Source organism: Phallusia mammillata, chromosome 1 (genome assembly GCF_965637545.1).
Source record: "Phallusia mammillata chromosome 1, kaPhaMamm4.hap1.1, whole genome shotgun sequence".
In the NCBI taxonomy this organism is placed as follows: domain Eukaryota; kingdom Metazoa; phylum Chordata; class Ascidiacea; order Phlebobranchia; family Ascidiidae; genus Phallusia; species Phallusia mammillata.
The window spans coordinates 16313551-16335690 of record NC_137252.1 but is presented as its reverse complement, the minus strand read 5'-3'; the positions used below and the strand labels follow the sequence as shown (position 1 = coordinate 16335690).

At 36.2% G+C, this 22140-nt stretch overlaps 1 protein-coding gene, 1 long non-coding RNA gene and 1 pseudogene across 3 annotated transcripts; 2 read left to right on the top strand and 1 right to left on the bottom strand.

The window, feature by feature from the left end:
- Positions 1 to 949: 949 nt before the first annotated feature.
- On the top strand, positions 950 to 1498 carry LOC145239025 (uncharacterized). Its single transcript, XM_080102342.1, has 2 exons — positions 950 to 1101; positions 1251 to 1498. Exons 1-2 carry the CDS (start codon positions 960 to 962, stop codon positions 1496 to 1498), a joined length of 390 nt encoding a protein of 129 aa, XP_079958468.1. The 5' UTR covers positions 950 to 959.
- Positions 1499 to 9511: 8013 nt separating this feature from the next.
- Positions 9512 to 9937, top strand: LOC145208930 (uncharacterized). The gene is made up of 3 exons (XR_013854966.1): positions 9512 to 9555; positions 9715 to 9783; positions 9860 to 9937. It is a non-coding gene; the product is annotated as an uncharacterized LOC145208930 (long non-coding RNA).
- A 4803-nt stretch (positions 9938 to 14740) lies between these two features.
- Positions 14741 to 19304, bottom strand: LOC145203916 (uncharacterized; annotated as a pseudogene). Its single transcript, XR_013853418.1, has 2 exons — positions 16229 to 19304; positions 14741 to 15843 (listed from the first exon to the last, which is right to left on the bottom strand). The product of XR_013853418.1 is annotated as an uncharacterized LOC145203916 (transcript).
- Positions 19305 to 22140: the final 2836 nt, after the last annotated feature.

The following is a 22140-nucleotide window of genomic DNA, read 5'->3' as shown; positions in this document are numbered from 1 at the left end:
TTGGCCTAAATATTCTGCGAATCGGGGCGAAACCAACCACCATGGATCTATGACAAATTTCGCTGAAATGTTTTAATTCTTTTAGGCGAATGTTCTTTATCGTTTTAAAGGGGCTCTGTGCATTATTGATTGTTAACATTTTAGACAAGTATGACTAAAAACATATTTTCATGCAGAAATTCAAACTGTTTACGTATATCACAATTCGAAGGGAAGCTACCGTTTTTCTCGTCTGTCTCACGTTTCGCAGTGGAGCAGAGTAACTAACTCGTCGGATATTGCCTCTTTTAAACTTTTCAAAACGTAAACCTTTTTGCTTAGTTGTTGGTAAAATAAGTTTTGATCCTTTATTATTATTTTTACCCTATGAAAGCTGGTTTTAAGTGATACAAAACAAAACTTTCTGTAAGAACGAAATTATTTATTTTTCACCCAAACAGAGGCAGGGTTAGGGATAGTTTTTAACAAAATTGAGTTTTTAACAAATTGAAGAAACTAAGTTTTAAAGTTAGTTTCATTGAATTTATTAATGATAATAGCCTTCCTTAACCATAATACCTCTAATCGTCTGCAGTTTTAGAAATATATTGTTTTAAATAAGTATTTGTGCTTTCGCGCCACCTATCGAAATTTTGCGAAATATGAGCCGCCGTGTGATGTTGTAGATTTTCGGTAACACTTAACCAACACTAATTTGAACATTTTCTCGAACAATCTGCATTACCCTAATTAGCTCTTGGGCTGCTCTTGCAATCTGATATCATATTTTGAACGCAGATGGGCAAAAGGTCGCATTCGGATTTCCTTTTGTCATGAAAAATATGAAAAATTTGCAATTTTTGTCGGCACAAGTTGCGATTTTGGTGCGTATTGCAGTGTTCTAAAATTGACAGCACGTATTGTAGTAAAATTAATAAAACACCAATTGCCGTCTTCAAGGTTGGAAACAAGACTTCAGTATGTACGGGGCAACACAGGAGAACAAATACGTCGAGAAACTTTATGTCGTACCTCAAAAAGACTACTCCACACGACTTTACAGGAAAGCTGTAAACGAGACATTTGTAAAGGACGCTCTTGTTCTGCCATTTCTAACTCCAGGTAATAGAACCAAACATTGTTAACCAACTTAATATAACAATTAGGCAAAATCATTTTTTTAAATATGACACATATGTAAATTCAAGTTTTTTTTACAAAATGTCCGGTTGCCCAGTGAGCCCATGTTTTATAAAACTTTTATTTCGCAGTGGTCAACGTCATATTCGGAGCAAGGTACAATGTACAAACAAAGAATTGGCGCTGGAGTAACACATCTCGTGCTTATTTGGCGATACCGGCCAAGCAGAACGGCTGCCAGCAAGCAGTGCTTCACTATGGGAGCACCTGGAAAATGGAAAGCATCCCTTGCAATGGCAAATTAGCTTACTACGTTTGTCAACTGCAATGTAAGTCATTCTTCCCTAAACGTTGCTGTGTCACAAACCAACTAAAGTGAAAATATTTCAAGAGTTTTTGGTAAATTTAGAGTATAGCGCAATCATGCGAAATATGACGGATGTTTAACGGACAACATAAAGCAGGGGTGGGCAACCTGCGGTCAATTGTTTAAAGTTGTGCGGCCCGCAGAGACACTTTTTGGTTTCAAATGTACTGGCAAAGGAGTCCAATTGTTATATTTTCTGAGCAGATTAGTGCGCCCGGTGCTATTTTTCTGCGACCAGACAATATGCTGCTAGAATCAAATGCAAATTTTACTTTCAGTAAGGCATTTTTGGTATGCAACGAAGTAAAATCACCTTGTGTTATATAAAGGTGCGGCCCGCGATCTAATTTTGGCAATTGCATTTGGCCCCACAGTGACAAAGATTGCCCACCCCTGACATAAAGGAACCAGCCTTTTTTAAAGTGAACCATGCTGTAAAGACCACAAAAACTTTCAAAGCTTATCTGTCCCCAGTCACAATTAATGTAACGTCTACAAAATGTAACCCGGAAACTGTTCTATTTAAATGGAACCACTTCATGTTTCCAGGAAACAAGAGCTCCAGGGTTGAGGTAAAGTTAACTTTTGATTACATATCGTCCCACTACTAGCTTTTTACAGAGCCGATATTATAAAACGTTCTTCATCTTCTGTATACGAAAAACAAGCAATGGTGTCTGCAATTTTATAGTTGTTACAGTTTATACATTATCAAATATTTAACAACGTCTGAAACGAGTTTGCATGCATAATACGTAAATAGTTCCATTCTGACAGGTATTTTTCGTTAGGCCAAATTTGCCGAATTTGTTTCAGGGCCCGAACCTTTCGAGACAAGTTTGGTGTAACATGAGTTGCAATGTAAATAAATTTAACTTTTCTGTCACAGATCAGAGCTGCAGAAGATACAACTTCGTACAGGGCTTTTTCTAAACCTTTCAACAATTTTCGTGCAGAGTTGGCAAGATTGTCACCAGGAAAACAATACAATATAACGGTAGGCCTACGTGGCACGTGTCTATTGCTCTTTCTACGCACAACAAATTGCTTATTAAATTAGTATCACCACAAAATATATTTTTCAGGCAATTTTGTATTTGGACGCTTGTACTATACCATCAAACACTATACCGGTGAAAACAATCAAACGAAAAAGGCCGCCCCCAACTGTTTTGGCTAAAGTATCTAAAATCGGAAATTGTTCACTTGAGGTTCTTAATCAAGATGAGATGCAGCTTGCTTCGGTTTCCCATTTCAAGATAATATAGGCTAACTCAGAATGAAGTAAATGCAGTTTGTCTGAAATTAAACTACAAAAAAAAACATTATTTTACTGTTTCACTCTCATGAAACAAAAAAAAAATACAATTGTTGAAATGTGACACAGCCGCTGCATGTAATGTTTAAAACATTTAACTTAGTTATGATAAGTCAAGGGCATAATACGGCATTTTATGTCTAATTTTGTCAACTAACTTTTGACTTTCTAGATTTACGGCATTACACATGGGAATGGAACAAATGACTCAATGGTGATGCCTTACATTCCACATCATTCAATTGAAATAACGATAGAAGGGAACAAGTTTGACAGACCATTGGCGGTAAATCTTAAAACGCATTTTTAACCCCTGGTCATTTCGAGCGGTTGGTAGACTTCTCTCCCACAAAGCAGTTACCCCCAAGTTATTTACCCTTCCCAATATTTTTCATACTTCTGTTAAGAAAAGAAGAGGCACGTCTACTTTTCGACGAATATGATTCGGGCGTGCATACCGAAGTGCAGGATAATATTGCCATTTTGCGCAATGTAAAAATGTGTACCGAATATCTGGCCGGGCTTTCCAGCTATGAGACACTTGCTTCGTAATTTCACTTTGGTGCTGGAACGTGCATGCGCCAAGAGCTTGAATTGCCACCTGTATAAACTACTTTATATTTCGTATTATAAAAGCGGCGACCCTATTTTATTAATACGTTTTGTGCTGCAAGAAGTGCTCAATAACTACAGTTTTTAGTTTTTGTTAATTTAACAAATATAGCTTATATTTTGTGCTTTACATTTTATAGATATCCGCAATTACCATGTGTGGTGAGGAAAGTAATGTAAGCTTGGTGCAAGGAAGTTGTGGCATCAACATTGCGGGAAGCATCAACATTGGTGAAAAAATTTCTAAATAGTTTTTGGGGCATCGCAAGTCAAAAAAATTGTATCTCCAACATTTATTGTAGAAACGCCTGCGTACATTTATGCAGTAAGTGCTGTCGCTGGATTGGTCCTGATCATTTTGCTTTTGGTTGTTGTTTGTATATTGGCCAGGTAAGCAAATTTACAGGTTTTAACTGTCTTTCCGTAATTATTAAATGCATTTGTAACAAGCTTGAACAATATTGCCTCAAGCTGCCAACGATTACAAACATCTGTTTTAGAAAAAGAAATCAAGTAACTCCAACCATAATACCGCAAACCGTTCAAGGTAAACTTGCAAAAGATGCTAATACTTTCGAATCATTTTTGGTTTTAATAATTAGGAAACACAGATTTGTTTTGTACACATAACATACCCGTTAAGTTAGAAATTAAAAGTATGTTACCAAAACGATATACTTGACTTATCATACAGCAACTTTTTGTAAAAGTTTTAACTTTGCACAATTTATTTATTAAACAACAGCATTTCATTGTTGTAGACTAATTTACTTTTTAACTGCATTTATTTTTACAATTTTGCGTATGCAGCGGATGATGGATATGAGACTGTCGACGTCAGGCAACCTGAATATATTAACACAGCACCAGACAACAAAGGTATAAGTATATATCTACAAATTGTGCGGTGTTTTGTCATATATGTGCTTTTAGTAAAGAAAATACACCAACACCAAACCGTGCAAATTTACTAAATACCATTGTGGTTTAATGTAAAGAACACTTGCGCCTATTTGGAAGCATACTGAAATAAGTTCCCAACCTAACCACTCTCTTACTGATAACGCGTATAAATAATATTACTCAAAAAATACTAGCGCATAGGGTTGATTAGTTGGTATAATATATTACCATTTAAATAGCATTGAAATAACTTTAAAACTTAGTTTCTAACCTAAAATCTTTACTCGTGTTTGGCTGCTAAATAAATAATTCAACCTTCGCGCCACCTACGAAAGTTTAGCTAGTTTGGTTTGCCGTGAGATATGGTGTTAGTAGCTCCACCATAAGTAAAACGCTGCCCAAATAAGACCAAGGCATGGAAAACGCTTATGCGTTATAACCGAAATGTTGTTTTTGCAGATTACTGCCATCATTACGAAGAACCCAACAAAGTATTTGTGTATGAAAATTATTAAATGTGACGCTATACTGTGTTTTTTATGTTTTTCAATTATCCATGAATGTAACACTATACTACAACGTCCTTCAATTTGAAACTTATCAAAATTTCAGCATGTTTTAATGTTATGATTGCTAAAACCACAAAACAATTGTGGTTTTAATTTGTATATTTTTATTGTAAGTAGTACTGTTACTATGAAACAAAACAATATGTAATCAACAACATCCCAACTTATCTCTGTTTTACTCTTTTGGAATACAGAATCTATACTGATTTATCATTTAACTGTTTGTAAAATAATTTAAAGAAAATTTAGTACGTTTAACTCGAAATCTAGGCGGCATTAAATTCGAACAGCAACCAAAACCAGATCAAAGCGTTACAATTAAATTCAAAATCATTCGAAGGTGTTGTGCTACTAAAGAGATCAAACAGTTTATGTTTGGAAATTGCCAGTGAAAAGAAATGGTTAACAACTGTTGTGGATGATTGTGTGGTAGCCAATGTATTGGAAGTTTAAAAATTGACTTCGTGGTCTGCGCTTAAGCAGAATATCGAAATGCCATAAAAGTATTCATTGTAAAACACCACTAAGCATTTGTTACTCACATTACCTTTATTAACTTTATTTAATAAGATGACTTCGTTCAGAGGTTTTATGTGTTCCTCGAAACTATCTTAGAATAAAAACAAACTTAAAAAAGCAAACGACTTAAAAATGTTTGCTGAAAGGTATCAGAAGCAAAAAATGTTGCCGAGGGGAAAGCAGAAACAAAGGTATGCATTTCTTTCAGTTTAACAAACAAAATTGTTGTGTTTTACATGCATGATACAGCTGGCATTATTTGCAAAACGCTATGAAAACAACAGTTTTTGTCATTCTGAAAAATGTCATTTGTCTGGAAGTCTGAAAGCAAGTTTTAACAAAGGTTAAATGAACTTTTTGAACTCCAACTTATTGTCATGGCAAAGACGAAATAGGGCCAAAGGCTTTTCGCTAACTTTGTAGTCAGTTTTTTTCTAAATTTCTGGTAGATATAGTTTTTAAATTTACCGGAATAGGTTATTTTAAAAAAGATGTTTATGTACCAACTTAAAATCATTTTCCGCTTGTATCTACCTCAGGGTATGAATGACATGACGCACCACAACACATTTCTACAGAGTCGGCCAACATATGATCAAACGAAATGTTTGGCATTCTCCTTGACTGCATTTCCTTGTTGTTGATGCAATGTTTTAAGAAATGGAGGTACGGTTTTTTAGAGCAAATCATATGAAAGTAGTTGCAGTTATGAATAATCTGCCTTTGCTATTAATATTTTACGTGGCAAATGCTCAAAAGTAAAAAGTAAAAACTGTGGTTTTGTAAAGAAAATAACTGAACACATCCTTTGTCTTACCAGAAAGTTGCAACTCCGGGTTCAGTGTAAAAAATCATGTTTTCAAATTGTCAACCGAAGTTGTCGATGGAAAAGCAGCAAAATTAATATGTGTTGTAAATGGTGGTCGAATCGCCAACATTTCCAATCCAACCGTTCGAGAAAAACTCATTACCACACGCATAAAATGTATTTGGGCGGTTGGTATAAAAGCTTGACTAGTTGAAGTTAGATTAATAATTATTGCTTAGATTAGTAAACGTTTGTGCGAAAAGTCACCATACCTGTTTGTGTCTTTGAATGTGCATGACGCACCACACAATATTGTTTAGTCGTCCAATGACGCAATACAACCGAAACACTGCTAGCATGTCCCATTGTCTCACGCATTTGTAGTATTTCCTTGTTATGAACATACAGTTTGGAGGCGTGAACTTTAGGTTTGTTATACAGCAAGTTGGAGGTGCGATGGAAATAATTGTGCTATTGTTGTTAATGTTTTGGTTTTACGAAGTTAATACTCAAGGTAAGAATCAAAGTATTCAAAGTTTTGTCAAACAGGACCTTAAACAATTGTTTGTTTTGCCAGCAAGTTGCACCTCCATCTTTAATGTAGGAAATCAAGTTTTTCAGTTGTCGAGGGAAGTTGTCGATGGAAATACAGCAAAATTAAAATGTGCTGGAAAAGGATGTCGAATTGCCAATATATCCAATCCAACCGTTCGTGAAAGCCTCATCAGCACTGCAACTAAAATGTATTTAGGAGGTTGGTGTAAACGCTTAAATAGTTGAAATCAGGTTGTTCTGTCGCCCTTATGATTTGTAGAATCATATTATTTCATGATTATTTGTAGATGTACAGAAAGTATGGATATCAAACATTGGTGGAGCAAAACTGGGGTATTTTACCACGCAACCCCAGAACTTTACAAAAGTTATTCATTTGTATAAAACGTAAGCAATAAGTTAAAATTACTACAGACATCATAACATGTTACCATTGTTACAGAAGTGGTACGGGATTGAAGCAGGTAAGATTTTGCAGATTACTGGACCTCATAAAGAATAAAAGGTGGTGGATAACATCAAAAACAACATGCAATGAAGGAGGTGATTTATAACACGTTTTGAAAACCGTCTATTTTTGCAACAAAAATTTTCTGCGCCAGGTTGGATTCAGGGATTTGTTTTATATGGTGGAACAGGGAATGATGTAACAAAATTTAAGGAAGTTTTTAATTACCGAGCAAACGATCATTCTTCGATGTTGAAAAACACAGACAACAATTCGATGCCGTATTATAGAAGATGGGAATCTTTGTTCTTACCTGGTAAGTTCAAGAGTAGAAAAGATCTTAGCGTTATGGTGAATACAACTCACAATTGTTTTGTTGAAACTCTTTAGTAATAAATTTAAAACATCTAAAATAAAATAATTGTTTTTTTCTTCAGTTTTTAGAGTTTTTGTCGAAACTTATCAAGCAACACAGCCTGATTCAGCGGATTGCATGCAAAGCGCACTGCAATATGGACAAGCTTGGGTAGATACCTCAAAGAAGTGTGTTGGTGTATATGGGTATTATGCGTGTCAGTTAGAATGTAAGTTACAATGAACCATGATACTAAAGATAATACTTACCTACGCTGTGATACAGTGGTCTTAAACCCTTTTCTTGCGAATCCCCGAAACAATCTTCTGTCTGGTGTTTGTTTGCAAGACGTATAATAATATATAATCGATGGTTGTAAGTTACAGTTAGCTAATTTGTTTTACGTATCCTCAGTTCCTAATATTGTTTACTCAATTAGTAGTTATCGAAAAAAAGCTGCTGAAGACAGTGCTTGCCGTTTCTTTCATATAAGTTGCTCAACATATAAGTTTTTCAAACTTCGAGCGTTCTTTTATTAAATTTGCTTGCTTTTAGTTACAGTAAACGCCCGCCGTTCTACTTGCAACCCTGACACCATTCAAGTAAACTGGACAACCAACTATGTTCCGCTAAAACAACAAAGCAATACACCAGTGCAGGTAAATTATTTGTCCACAGTTCCTAAATTTTATTCTTTGAAACTAGTTTTTCTGCTTTTTTATCAATTGTTTTACTTACAGGTGAAAGCTGTCTCAACCAATCACTCGACTGTAACGAATACATTATTTGAGACGGGTTCAACTTCAATCGGAGGATTACAATACAACACATTTTACCGAATTGAGGTATACAGTATATCTTCAAAAAATTATATATCTTCAAATTAAAGTGGTGTAAATATTTTAACCAATTTTTAACAGAACTTGTATACAATATATTTTTACTTGTTATTTGTTTACGATAGCTCACCACGCGAGTTGCAGGATGCGAAACAGTTGTTGCCCAAACGACAGTGGAAACCTCTTCGCCTGTATCGGTGATCGGTGCCAATATAACAAAACAAACACCATGTACCCTTTACAATCCATCATTAAATAATCGTAAAGGAGTCAACGGTTACCAGGTATGTCGTCGTATACCTTCAAGAATATTTTGAGATTTGATACATTCGCAATGCATTTTATTATAATTGTTTAAGTAAAACCAACCGTATGTGTACTACATAAATGTTTTTGAAAGATTGCAGAAAGCATTTTTTTCTGCAAGGAAATTTCGGGTTTCAAAAAGTGGTCACAAATGGTCGACACAAAGTTGTTATTTTTTTCAAGCTAAAAGTTTTTTTCTCCTGCAGTCCTACAACACTAATCTCGAATTATCTAGGTGAGATTCAATCGTATTGGTGAAAATGATACTATAGCAACACAAAATGTTTCAAGTGGACACACAGTACTTAGTTTGACTGGACTTGTACCCTACACCTACACATTTCAGGTAAACATATAAACATCCTATTTACAGGTTTTGTAACTAAATCTGCATTTGGCTTTAGCTGTACGTGATACATTGCACGCGAACTATAGGTCCTGTTGAAATTGGTTTTTGTGTTGTACGTCACCCAACAACTGTTCAAACTACGACAACAAATCAAAGTAAAAGAAAGTGTGGTAACTGAATAGTTTCTACGGATTTTGGATCTTGAAAACGCCCACAATATATTTATAATCAGAATTAATATCGCAAGAAAACGGGGAAGCACCCATCGGAATAATCGCAGGTGTAGCTGGAGGTGCCATCGCTCTTATTCTTGTGCTGGTCTGTGTAATCATCTTTTGGAAAAGGTAATATATTTAGGTTAAAATATAAATATAAATACTTGCACGAAAAACAATGTACTGCATATCCAATCTTACAATAAATTGATAAACATTTTTTCAGAAACAGAAAGAAAAACTGTTCTCAGGCAGCTACTTACAATACAGAAGGTACGGAATAAGTAGTGATGCTTTTAGGTGAAGGTTTTTTGTATTCTTTGTATTCGCTTTTTACACCATTTTCTGACACAATTTCACTTTTTGTGTTTTAAAAAAGTGTTTTGTTCTAAAATTGCATTTAAAACTGTGTTTACACAACTTTATATGCAGGAGATGGTGGGTATGAGACTGTAGACATTAGGGAACCTGTGTACATTAACACAGCACCATGCCACGAAGGTAATAACAAAATCTTTAAACTTTTTAAAAGTAATCGGATCAGTGAATGCAATACGTATATTTTAAAACATTGCAGACACTGTTCATCACTACGAAGATCCGAAAAAAGTATCAGCTTACGAAAACCTCACTTTATGAAGAATGCCAACCATTGCCAAACATTATTTTTGGCCACCACAAACTGCTGCACCAAAAATGTTTGCGAATACTGAACCTATAGGGCTGATACGAATAAGATTTATCATTTTTTCAAATGATCAAAAATTTTTGTCAAAATGCTATCCGATTGTGCTCTTAGATTAGATACTATATCTAGGGTACACTTAATTTTTTATCTATGTTTAAAATGATATATTAGTAGAGACATGTCAGCTCTTCTCTTCAACTTAACACACTAATATTTGCATTTTTGTGATTCACGCATTAACCACAGAATGAACTGAGGCATCTCATGTTTTTTTCATGTTTTCACAAATTACTGTTTAATACTTGCCTAATTGAATGGCAGTATATCATTTTAATCACGTTTTCCACTATCTAATTGTTAACTAATGTTTAAATGTAAAGTAAATTATCATATTTGCATATTTATAGCATTGATATGTATGTAATCGCTCTGTTGCGTTGACTGTCACTGTACAGAAAATTAAAAATTGAAATTAAAGTACTGTGCGAGTGGATTAAAATGCTTCAAAAGCGTAATAACGTATAATTCAAGAAACGTAAAAAAATTACGTTGGGGGTCCGCAGATTAAGAAGATATAAAAAGGGTAACTACAAATCGATTGGAAACCACTATTCTAAAAGTTTGAATACACATGTTGCAGCGATTTAAAAAAATACCACTTGATGTTGATAAAGTGCAAAAACACTTGTAAATAAAACTTTGCACTGGGTGACCTGCTGATAACCCTGAATAGCTCTATGCGTCACTGACTGGAAACTTCAGGTAAGGCAGAGAAGGAAACTGATTAGTCATGGCTTGAGCTGGCACGCGATCGTAAGCAAGGCATATCTGAAAATGCTTAAACCAGTGGTTCTCAAACTTTTTTTTGTTGCGACGCCTCTGGAAAAGTTTTCTGGACTTCCGACGCACCATCAAATAAAAGTTAATGAGGAAACATATCAATAAACAGTTAATTTAAATCTATTAAACAGCACTTAGAGAACAATTTTAGCCAAACTGTTTTTCGACAAAGTTATAAAACTGCACTCAACACTTTCAGTGCACCCGGCAATCACGTGCGGGCTTTTGTTAATTGTTTCAATTATTGTGCACAATTGCATTGTCTTGTCTGCTACAAGGCTTTAACAGCATCAATAACGAATTACATTGAAAGTAATGTTTCAACCTACGCACAATATAAACTGATGCACAAAAATTTACTGCTGCAACTCATGCACAATAATTACTTTAAACTTTGCTAACAATTATACGTTATAACTACCTCAAGCCTTTGCTACAAAAGTCGTCTTTGTTACATTGTTAAGAAGCGAGACTCCGTTCACATAATCAAGTTTAATGCCCGCCAAGCGTCGCCCCAGACACGCGCCTATCACGCACTTGCTGCTTGTACTGTTTGGTCTCGACGTACATTAACGGACAGCCGCATCTTTGATCAAAACCTTTGGGGTAAATTTACGTCAATCCGCACTCTACGCAAAAAGTATTTGGACGTAGATGAACGTCAACCGCACTGAAACCTCATTTTTATGAGATTAACTTAGTTCAGCCACGAAACGGAAATATTCTGCGACGCCCTTGGAAAATTGAAACGACGCACCAGGGCGTCGCGACGCACAGTTTGAGAACCACTGGCTTAACCTATTGGAATAAAGTCTTGAGCTTTTTCACTTCATGGCAACAACTTACTAACTCCAACACAAACACTAAAACTCAGCACAACAGAAGCCACATTACTTTATGGTCGTAAAAAGTGTATTTAATTTGATTCGCAGCAGTTGAATCATAAAGCTGGATTTTGGCCAATGTGGAATCATAACTGCTTGCACTAAATATATCCCTTTCTGCAGTAAGAAATTCATATTTAAAAAAGCGGGCGTAAAAAGGGTTTTCCAGCAAAAAGCACTTTAATTGGCACTTTGTTTTCTCCTAAAATCCGTCAAAAATACTGATAAAAAGTGTTTGAAACAAAAAAAAAACATTTGCAGATTATGCAATTTGCCTTTGAGGTTGTGACGCAAAAGATGAAAAACATTATTTTAAGAGAGAGATTTTTGCCTGTGTGACAAAAACCGGTGTAACCGCAATACAAAAACAAGATTTTTGCAGCTGTAATGTAACTGTTTCGCAAAATGTACTTTATAAGCCCGACTTATTTTGCGATGGTGTGTTTTTTTATCGCTTTCATGTTACGCAGCCATTTATTCATCAGAGACAATTTCTTCACTGCTGAGTTAGGTTCCTTAATCTTGAATTTGTCACTAACAGTGGTTGGCTTTATTCCAAGTTGCCATCAAGCGTGTGATGAAACTTTCCAGGGCGATCGTTCGAACGCTTGACGTTTCGATCCAGCCGAGTTTTGAGCATTCTTTATGCCGGTTTTTCCTGGTTGCAAATAATGTTATAGGCAGGGTTGCCATACCGTCCTTATTTCTAAGATTTGTCCTTATTTTGAAGGGCAATGCCTTAGAAAAATGTATTGGCCTTATTTATAAGAAATGTCCTTCTTTTTGACTTATGTCCTTATTTTGTCTTATTTTTAACAATTACATGTCAAATCGCTGCTATTAGTTAAAGTAAACCTAGACCTGGGCTCTCGTGAGATGCACAAATTATTTTCTACGAACAAGGATTTTCGGAACAGATCGTTTTTGGCAAAAAATATCGCATGTGACATGCCATGGCTCGTTTAAATGTGAAGATTTATACGAAAACGTTTGTTTCATTTCGAACGGAAACTTAATTTTTCCCTTGTCCTTATTTTCGGCTCCGTGTCGATGGTAACCCTGGTTATAGGAGGTTTCTGAACAGTAAGAGCAATGAAGACAGGTACAAACTTTGCCACTTCTATCGTTCGTTTGCGTCTATGAAAGTGACGCACCATATAATAATGATTTGTTGTTCGATGACGCGGGGCAACTAATGCCTTCGAAAGAGCATGTAGGAAACGTTGTAGAAGGTTTAATTGAATCACAAAGCTCGTTTTTGGCCAATTCCCATTCTGCAGTAAGAAATTCTGATCATTTGTTGGTGTTATTACAGTTTTTTTTTGTTCCTGGCGTTTATCATATAGCGAATTACTACTAGAAGAAAGACTTCTTAAAGTAATAGAATTATAAAACTGTAACTGTAAAGTTATTCTAAACAGAGAACTATGTCTATACAATGTTGACTGTATACCACATCATTTTAAAAACTTACCATAGAAAATTGAAAAAAAAAATGTTTAAATCTTTTGGTGAATATTTTTACAATTTTAACCAAAAACATCCTTCAAACACACTATTCGGTCAGTTAAAGCAAACACATAAAGCCTCCCACGCATTTACCGTTTGACAAAATTTTATTTATTGCGCTTAAACATATTTAAAAAACACGGGTGTAAAAAAGAGGTTTTTCTAGCAAAGGCACATTAATTGGCATTTTTTCTCTTAAAATCCGTTGTAAGTCAAAAATACTGATAAAAAGTAGTTGAAACAAAAACACACTTGCGGATAATGCAATTTGCCTTGGAGGTTGTGACGCAAAAGTTGAAAAACACTATTTTAAGAAAGAGATTTTTTACCTGTGGGGCCAAATCGGGGGTTACCGCAATACAGAAACAAGGTTTTACAGTTGTAATGTAAAAGTTTCGCAAAACCCATTTTATGAGCCCATGTGCTTTTTATCGCTTTCATATAACACAGTTCGTCACTAAGAGTGGTCGTCTTTGTTCCAAGTTACCATCAAGCGTGTGATATAACTTTCCAGGACCAACGTTTGACGTCTCAGTCCTGAGTATTCGTTATGCCCGTTCTTCCCGGTTACAAATGTAATGTTATAGGTTTAAGATGAAAAGGTTTCTTAAAGAGTAAAAGGGCAATGAAAAAGGTGCGAACTTTGTCCATTCCCCTTTCGTTCGCGTCTATGAAAGTGACGCACAAAAAATAATGATTTGTTGTTCGATGACGCGAGGCAACTAATGCCTTCGAAATAGCATGTACAGAGAAAGTTGCAAAATGTGACGCATGCAGCAGCACTAAACAATCAAAGTTATTAAGGCTTTACGGTCTAGCCGAAAACTCTTTACAACCACATTTCCTTGTTATGTGTATAGGTAAGAGTCTAAGGCGATAGATTTCGAACAAAACGAAACAGGTGCAATGCAAATCTCTCTGCTTTTGTTAATTTTAATTTATGGGGCTAATGCTCAAGGTATAACTTCTAAAATTTAAATTAAGTTTTATTTAAGCAAATAAGTAAACTAATTATTTGTTTCACCAGAAACTTGTAAGTCAGTGTTCGGTGTAGAAAATGAAGTGTTTCGTTTGTCAAGTGAAGTTTTTGATGCTAACACAGCAAAATTAATATGTGCTGGAAATGGAGGTCGAATCGCCAACATTTCCAATCCAATCGTTCGTGACAAACTTGTTAGCACTTCGACTGAAGTTTATTTAGGAGGTTGGTGTAAACGCTGAAATAATTGAAATCAGGTTTTTTTCGCAAGAAATAAGTAGATTGATTTTGTTTATTTGTAGATGCACAGAAAGTATGGATATCAAACATTGGTGGAGCAAAACTGGGATATTTTACCACGCAACCCCAGAATTACACAAAAGTTATTCATTTGTATAAAACGTAAGCAATTAATTGTAAAATTACCACAGACATCATAACATGCTACCATTCTTACAGAAATAATGATGGATTAAAACCGGTAAGATTTTGCAAAACTAAAGACGATGTACAAAATAAAAGGTGGTGGATAACATCAAAAACAACATGCAATGATGAAAAAGGTGAGTCTATTTTTTTTAAAAGGTGAGTCTATTTTGCAACTTTACCAATCATTGTAACAAAGAAATTCTGCGCCAGGCTGGATGCAAGCATTTCTTTTATATGGCGGAAATGGGAGAGATGTTAAAAAATTTATGGAAGTTTTTAATTACCGAGCAAACGATTATTCTTCGATGTTGGAAAGCACAGACAACAATTTTATGCCGTACCATAGAAGATGGGAATCTTTGTTCTTACCTGGTAAGGTAAAACTAAATTCACAAGGTCTTAATCAACGGATGTTTTAGTTTAACAGAACTGTTTAAAATAATATAACACGTGATTTTATTTTAGTTTTTAGAGTGTTTGTAGAAACCAATGCAGCAACCCAACTTGGTTCTGCGAATTGCATCCAGAACGCAATGCAGTATGAGCATACATGGATGGACACCGCAAAACAGTGTACTGGTGTATACGGGTATTACGCCTGTCAGTATCAATGTAAGTTATGTCAAAGTGCTATACCAGAATAATGTTGAAATGTCATTATGTGAAAAAACGTATGTTCTTGTTATGGCGTTGGTGGTTGACTTGAAACAATTCTTTTCAGTTTCGATTGATGGCCAGCCTTCCACTTGTAACCCTGACACCATTCGAGTAAATTGGTCAACCAAGTATGTTCCGTTAATACAACAGAGCAATACACCAGTGGAGGTCTTATTTTCGTGCATGTCAAATTTTTGTTTCAAAAACGTTGCTTGCATTTTCACTAACAAATTTATTGATTTACGTAGGTGGCAGCTGTTACAGATGGTTATCAAACGGCAGAAATAAATTCAACATTTGGAATAGGTTCAGCTTCCTTACAGGGTTTACAATACGATACAACATACCAAATACAGGTATATTCAAAAAGTACAATATTTGTCCAAATAATGTTAATATTTCAGCTTATGTTTGTAGCCTAACCTTATGTTTTTATGACAAAAGACAACAAAAATACTCCGTTTAACTGTAGTCCGTTTGTTAGCTCACGACGCGATTTGCTGATTGCCGTTTAGTTGTTGCTCAAACAACAGTGAAAACCTTTTCGTCTGCCTCTGTTGTCGGTTCCAAAGTAGCTAAACAAACACCATGTATCATTTACATTCCATCATCAAATGACCGTGAAGGAGTTAGGGGCTACCAGGTAAGTTTTAGAAGTAAACCAATAAAACCTTTTAATTAAAGTTGAACTATTATATAGAAGAAAAAAACTGAATGTGAGTTTATAATGTGTGATGCGATGGGCTGAAAGAAAGTGTAAGAACTGACAAATTTATTGTTTAAAACCCAATGTTCATTGAGCACAGGAAAACATTTCTACTTAAAAGGTTTTTTTAGAATTTGGTGCGAGGTTCCTGTCGAATGAATGAAAACATATGTGAAAACATAACCCTAAATATGTTTAGATTTACCGACAAAACTATCGCAATAAAACTAAAATTGTTAAAAATCTAAACACACCCAATGTTGCTACTGATGCATGTACGATTTTTGGAATATTCTGTCTTTTTGAGATAATTTTTGTCCGTTGAATCACGTGTTTTCTAGGTAAGATTGAAACGCGTGGTTGAAAATATTACTGTAGCAACCAAAAACATTTCAAGTGGATTTACAGTACTTAATCTAGCTGAAATTGCCTCCTATACTTACAATTTTGAGGTAGAAACAATAAAACTTTTTAATAACCCCCGGGTCTTGTAACTGAAACCATGCATTTTGTTTTTAGTTGTACATGTTTTATTGCGAACGTGTTATCGGACCTGTTGACATTGGTTCTTGCGTTGTACAACACCCAACAACTACAACTTTAAACGGAAACGAAACTAGTAACTACGTGATAGAAATAAGTTTATTGCTTCTTTAAAATGCTCACAATTTATTCTGTCATTACAGATTTGACACCACAAGCTTTTATCGGAATAATTGCAGGTGTTGCTGGAGGTGCCATCGCTTTCATTATTGTGCTCGTCTGCGTAATTATTTTTGGAAAAGGTAATCTGTTGCAGGTTTTATTATAAACTTTAATTACCTTTGCTACTACGAAGCTGACACGTAGCTGACAGCATACAAGAAGACAACGGTGCCTGTATTGCTCAGTTGGTACAACGCAACTTCTGGAACGACTCCTGTCGTGGGTTCGGATCCCACCGCAGGCTGTATTTTTCTAGTCTGTTCCTTGCCATATGGCAATGCCTGGAAGACCGGCTTGATTCGGTATTACGCCTTTAATAGGCCTGGCGACCTTTGCATTTGAACTTGCACGTAAAAAATCTCCTGCGTATCCAATCTTACGAATAAACGTTTTTTCAGAAACGAAAAGAAAAACAGTTCCGAGGCAGTAACCAACAAAACCGAAGGTATGCTGGAATAAGTAGTAATGCTTTTTAGTAAGGTCAAGTTTTTACATTGTTTATCACGTCACTTGTTGATCAACTTTGTACGATATAACGTTTTTTGTTTTCAAAATTTATGCTTTTGGAAACGCTTTTATAAATGTTTCTACACAACTAATATATGCAGGAGATGATGGGTATGAGAGTGTCGACATCAAGCGAACTGTATACATGAAAACAGCACCATGCCACTAAGAGAATTTATAAATGTCTGGGCTTTTTGAAACGTGTTCAGGTCAATGTAATACAAAAAAAGTTTTGCTAAACTTGATTTCTGGCCACCACGAACTGCTGCACCACAAATGATGAAATGCGACTTACCAGTGTAAAAGTTGTTTTCGCCACTACCTGTTTATTTATCTGTTGGAAATCAATGATTAATAGGCGAAAAAAATATCTACGGTCTTGCTGGCAGAAAAAATCTAAGGATCCGGTATGTCAGTTATGCTACATTTAAAGCTTCTAATGATTTTACAAGTTCTGCCTTTTTAATCTGTCTTAAATGTGTACATATAAGCTATTGCTGCCAGGCATAGTATCAAGTTTAAAGAGCTCTTCTGGCAAATATGATTTTATTCCGACGTTTCGACGTCCTATACAGGTCGTCTTCATCAGGGTAAATAACACTGAATGCGACTAGTACAGTGCACGATAAACAAAGAAAAAAAGAATGGAACGCAAGCACGTCACAACGCAACAAAAAAAAACACCGCGCGATAACAAATGATTGGCCCTCTAATCTTTAAGCAGGTGCCTGTAGCACGCTGGAAGCATCACGTCTGTTTTGATGTTCATTATTGTGTTGCCCCGTTGGTGAATATTCCATGACTCAAGAAATAGTCTTTTCCTGTAGTCAGGCTCCCGGCCCACAACAGACGCCGCATTGAAATCAATGCGGTGGCATTGTGATACCGCGTGATTGGACAGGGCCGACTTCTTCTTTTCGGCGGGTGTTGTGTGACCTTCCAGTCTCCCCGATATATATTAACGGACACTCGGCGCAGGGAATAGAATATACAACACCACGTTGTCCAAGGGTGTCGATTGGATCTTTCGGGTGACTCAGTAGCTTGCGGAGAGTATTAGCAGGTTGAACGCCAACCGCTACGCCGAAGTCATGCAACATACGCCGTAGAATATCCGTCAATTTCGGTATGTACGGAAGTGTCACAAAAACCCTCTGTTTTTGGATGGGTCACCTGTTTGGGACACGTTGCCCGTCCATCACGGAGAATCCAGTTGGGGTAGCCGTTATATTTCAAGGCTTTGCGAACCTTAGCCAGTTCCGCCTCGCAGTCGTCGCTATGAGTGCACAAGCGTCGTGCCTGATCTTTTAGGGAACAAACCACCCTCTTTTCTGGTATGTGGGGTGATGAGATCGAAAATTGAGATACCTGCCGGTACTCGTTGGCTTGTGGTACACTCTCGAGTACAAGACACCGTCATCGGTTCTTGTGACTTGAACGTCTAAAAATGGAAGACAGTTTACCGATTGGAGTTCCATGGTAAACTGAATGCCTGGTTGCGCCTCGTTGAGATGCCGTAGAAATGCCTCAACCTTGTTCTTAGCAATGACACAAAAAATGTCGTCAACATATCGCCGCCAGAATCTTGGTGGGTTAGCAAATGTTGATAAGGCTTTTTCCTCAAGCGCTTCCATTGTCATGTTTGCGACAACCACGGAGACCGGGGAACCCATCGCTGTGCCTTGAACCTGCTGGTAAAAGCTTCCCCTGAATGTTAAAAGCTTGCGTTCCATTCTTTTTTTCCTTTGTTTATCGTGCACTGTACTAGTCGCATTCAGTGTTATTTACCCTGATGAAGACGACCTGTATAGGACGTCGAAACGTCGGAATAAAATCACATTTGCCAGAAGAGCTCTTTAAACTTAAATGTGTACGTTTACGACCCGCTTATATCAAACATATAGCCCGTAATAAATATAATTATACACACATTTTTATTTTAACATAAAGCAACCGATTGAGTTTTAGTTCAAATGCAACGAGTCCACTATCAGTGATGGCTATACAAGCCAAGTGGGTCGTTATGTTCTATCTAATCAGCTTTGAACTTTAGCACTGACTTATGGATGTGTCATTCAGTCATCAATCACAACAGCAAACGCTAAAATCTAAAGTTAAGCAATCGTGATCACCGAAGCGTGTGAAGGACTCACTAGAACCTTTTTCTCACTGCTACGCGAACAATGGCACAATTCGAAAACCAATTATCGCTCCGTTGGCGTTGAAAGACCAACTAATCTTATCTCACGTCTTAGTCTACAGAAGCTGTTTAATTGCTAACAAAGGGGCATATCCGGTGAAGTACAAAGCGTGAAATTCGGGAGACTTAGTTGGTTTGCTAAAAACAACGCAATCGTGTGATTACACCATCTAGGCAGCTACTACGTCTGGGCATGGTGCTTCTTCAACGTATCTACGCTTTAAAAAATGTTTGGAACTGGTAGAAGTTATTTGCATACATGGTTGTATTTAAATGTGTTCATATAGGCTAAATCGTGTACTGAACAATAAATAAGTATCTTGGACACGTTTAACTATGTGACCATTTAAAATGCGTACACTTTTTAGAATTGATTTAGATTTTTTTGATTAGTATGTGAAAGTTTTACAAAATGTTTGTCCAATAGATCTATTTCCATGTGAGGTTGTCTCAAATCGAACAAATTCATGTTTACTCCATCATTGCCTTAGTTAGAAAAATGGCCACTCAATTAACTGTACTGAGCGGTTCTCAAACTTTAATTTTTTGTCCCTTGCCCATTTTTTCGAGCACTCGCGGTCCAAGCTAAATATATTTATACAACTGAATATATCTTGGCAAAACAAAACTGTTGAGTCAAAAACTAAAAGTTAGTTTATTTCTTTCGAAAGAATTTAGTTTAGTGCTGTCACATCACTTTGCGTGGGATTTTTTCAAGGGCAATTCATTACGTCACAAAAAAGAATGAAACAATATAAATATGGTGCGCGAACAATCGCCTGTGTTTGTTAGTGGAAATGAAGCAATGTACCACTTTTTGTCAAAGAATACTCGTTTACATATGTAATTTTTGCGTATGCAGTCGTAAGAGCTGATATTACATATGATTGCAGAAATACGTTAGGCTTCTCGTGGTCCCTCTGAAGTCGTGTGGCGGACCCCTACGGGACCGCGGACACCAGTTTGAGAGCCGACTTCTATAAAGACCAATATTGTCTTACTTTGGCGTTCACACAATTTTGTTTCTAAAACAACTGCTCAACGTTAATTGTCTTTTTACTAAACCACAATTGTAATTGATCAGCAATGGTAACCGATTTTATTTACCAATTTTGTACCGCCAAGATTGTTATATGTGTTTGACATTCAGGTCCTTACACAAAATTGGAGAAAAGTAATGTGACTGATCAGAGGAGGGAAGAATGAAATGGTTCTACTTGCTAAGATTTATGGAGTAAATCGGGGGCCAGAAACGGCCAAATCACCGAAAACATATTAACACGGGAACTTACATCCAACAAAGTTCGACAAATAGGTGGAGCAAGTAACTCTTTCGAAAATGTACACAAATAATTGTGTTAAAAAATTGTGCTATTATAGCCTACTGCAATGTCATGAAATTACCACGATAGAATTGCAACAATCTGCCACGAGAAAAAATTATAACGAAGCAATTGCTACGATGTAATTACTATGCGATGAACTTGCCAAAACGAAATTACAACGATGTAATTATCACGATGAAAATACTGTTGTGAAATTAACTTATGAAAAACTACAACGATAAAATTGCTTTCATGAAACTATCACGATAAAACTACTGCAATGTAACATACCACGATTAAATTGCCGTGCGATGAATTTACCACGATGAACTTGCTGGATGTCTTCGGCACGATGAAGTTACTACTATGTAATTTTCACAATAAATTACAGCGATGCGTGTTTTCCACTAACAACAAACAGCAATGGTTCTGACAAGCTAGAGTTGTCAGTAATGACCACACAAAACAAAGATGTTTTAGGCTGAAAAAGGGAAAGAAACATCTTTCATTAACGCACAACAGTATTGCTTAAATGACTTTAACACTTTTCAATAATGATCAGAAAGCTTGGATTCTAGCTTGCACATATGAACAATAAACAATATGTCATCAAATATTTCAAGCGAACTATTATCGACGTTAAGTCCTATAAAACATTTTTTAGCAAAGTGGACTAAACAGCAGCATAAAAGTTCGACGTTTTACGTTTAATGTTGTCATTATATGGTTGATCTTAAACCGATGTTGTAGCAGACAGAATAGTTGTTTATTGGTAGAACTACTGTCACCATAGGTAGAACTACAACGAACAACATTTCAAAAAACAAAACCGTTAGGTGGCGTTAAACAGGCACAGTTCTTAAAATTATCGATAGGATTATATAAGGTGGGGGCAGGAACTTGGCCGAATGGCCTGGCGCGAAAATTTTCTCGTACCCCCTGTTTGATCGGGGTTCGTAAGGGTAAGGTTAAGAGCTACAGGAGTGGGAAATTTTGCTTCAACTGAGTTACGGTGGCGTCATGTTTTCCGCTTTTTGTTTTCCAGCAGTTAATGTTTCTAGTGTGCCTTTGAGGGATTTTTATGAGATGAAATTCCATATTGTACCGGATTAGAGACACATTTGAATTTGTTAACGTCAAGGATAAACTATGGGTTAGATGTTGCAGGTGTATACAAAGTCTAAATAAGTGTGCCATGATCACCGAATTCCATGGGAGCTTCAAGGGTGATCCCAGAAAGGAATTTATGTTCATCTTGTATGATCAATTGTCAAACTGGCGTTCCTCCACTACGAATTTGACCTATGCATTAGTTTTAGATTTGTTTGACATGTAGGTCAAAATGTGAACGAGACTAATGCAGTAGTTTTGCGATTTTTGTATTCTGTTTGGTGAAAATTAAACTGATTATAATAATCGATTATTTATT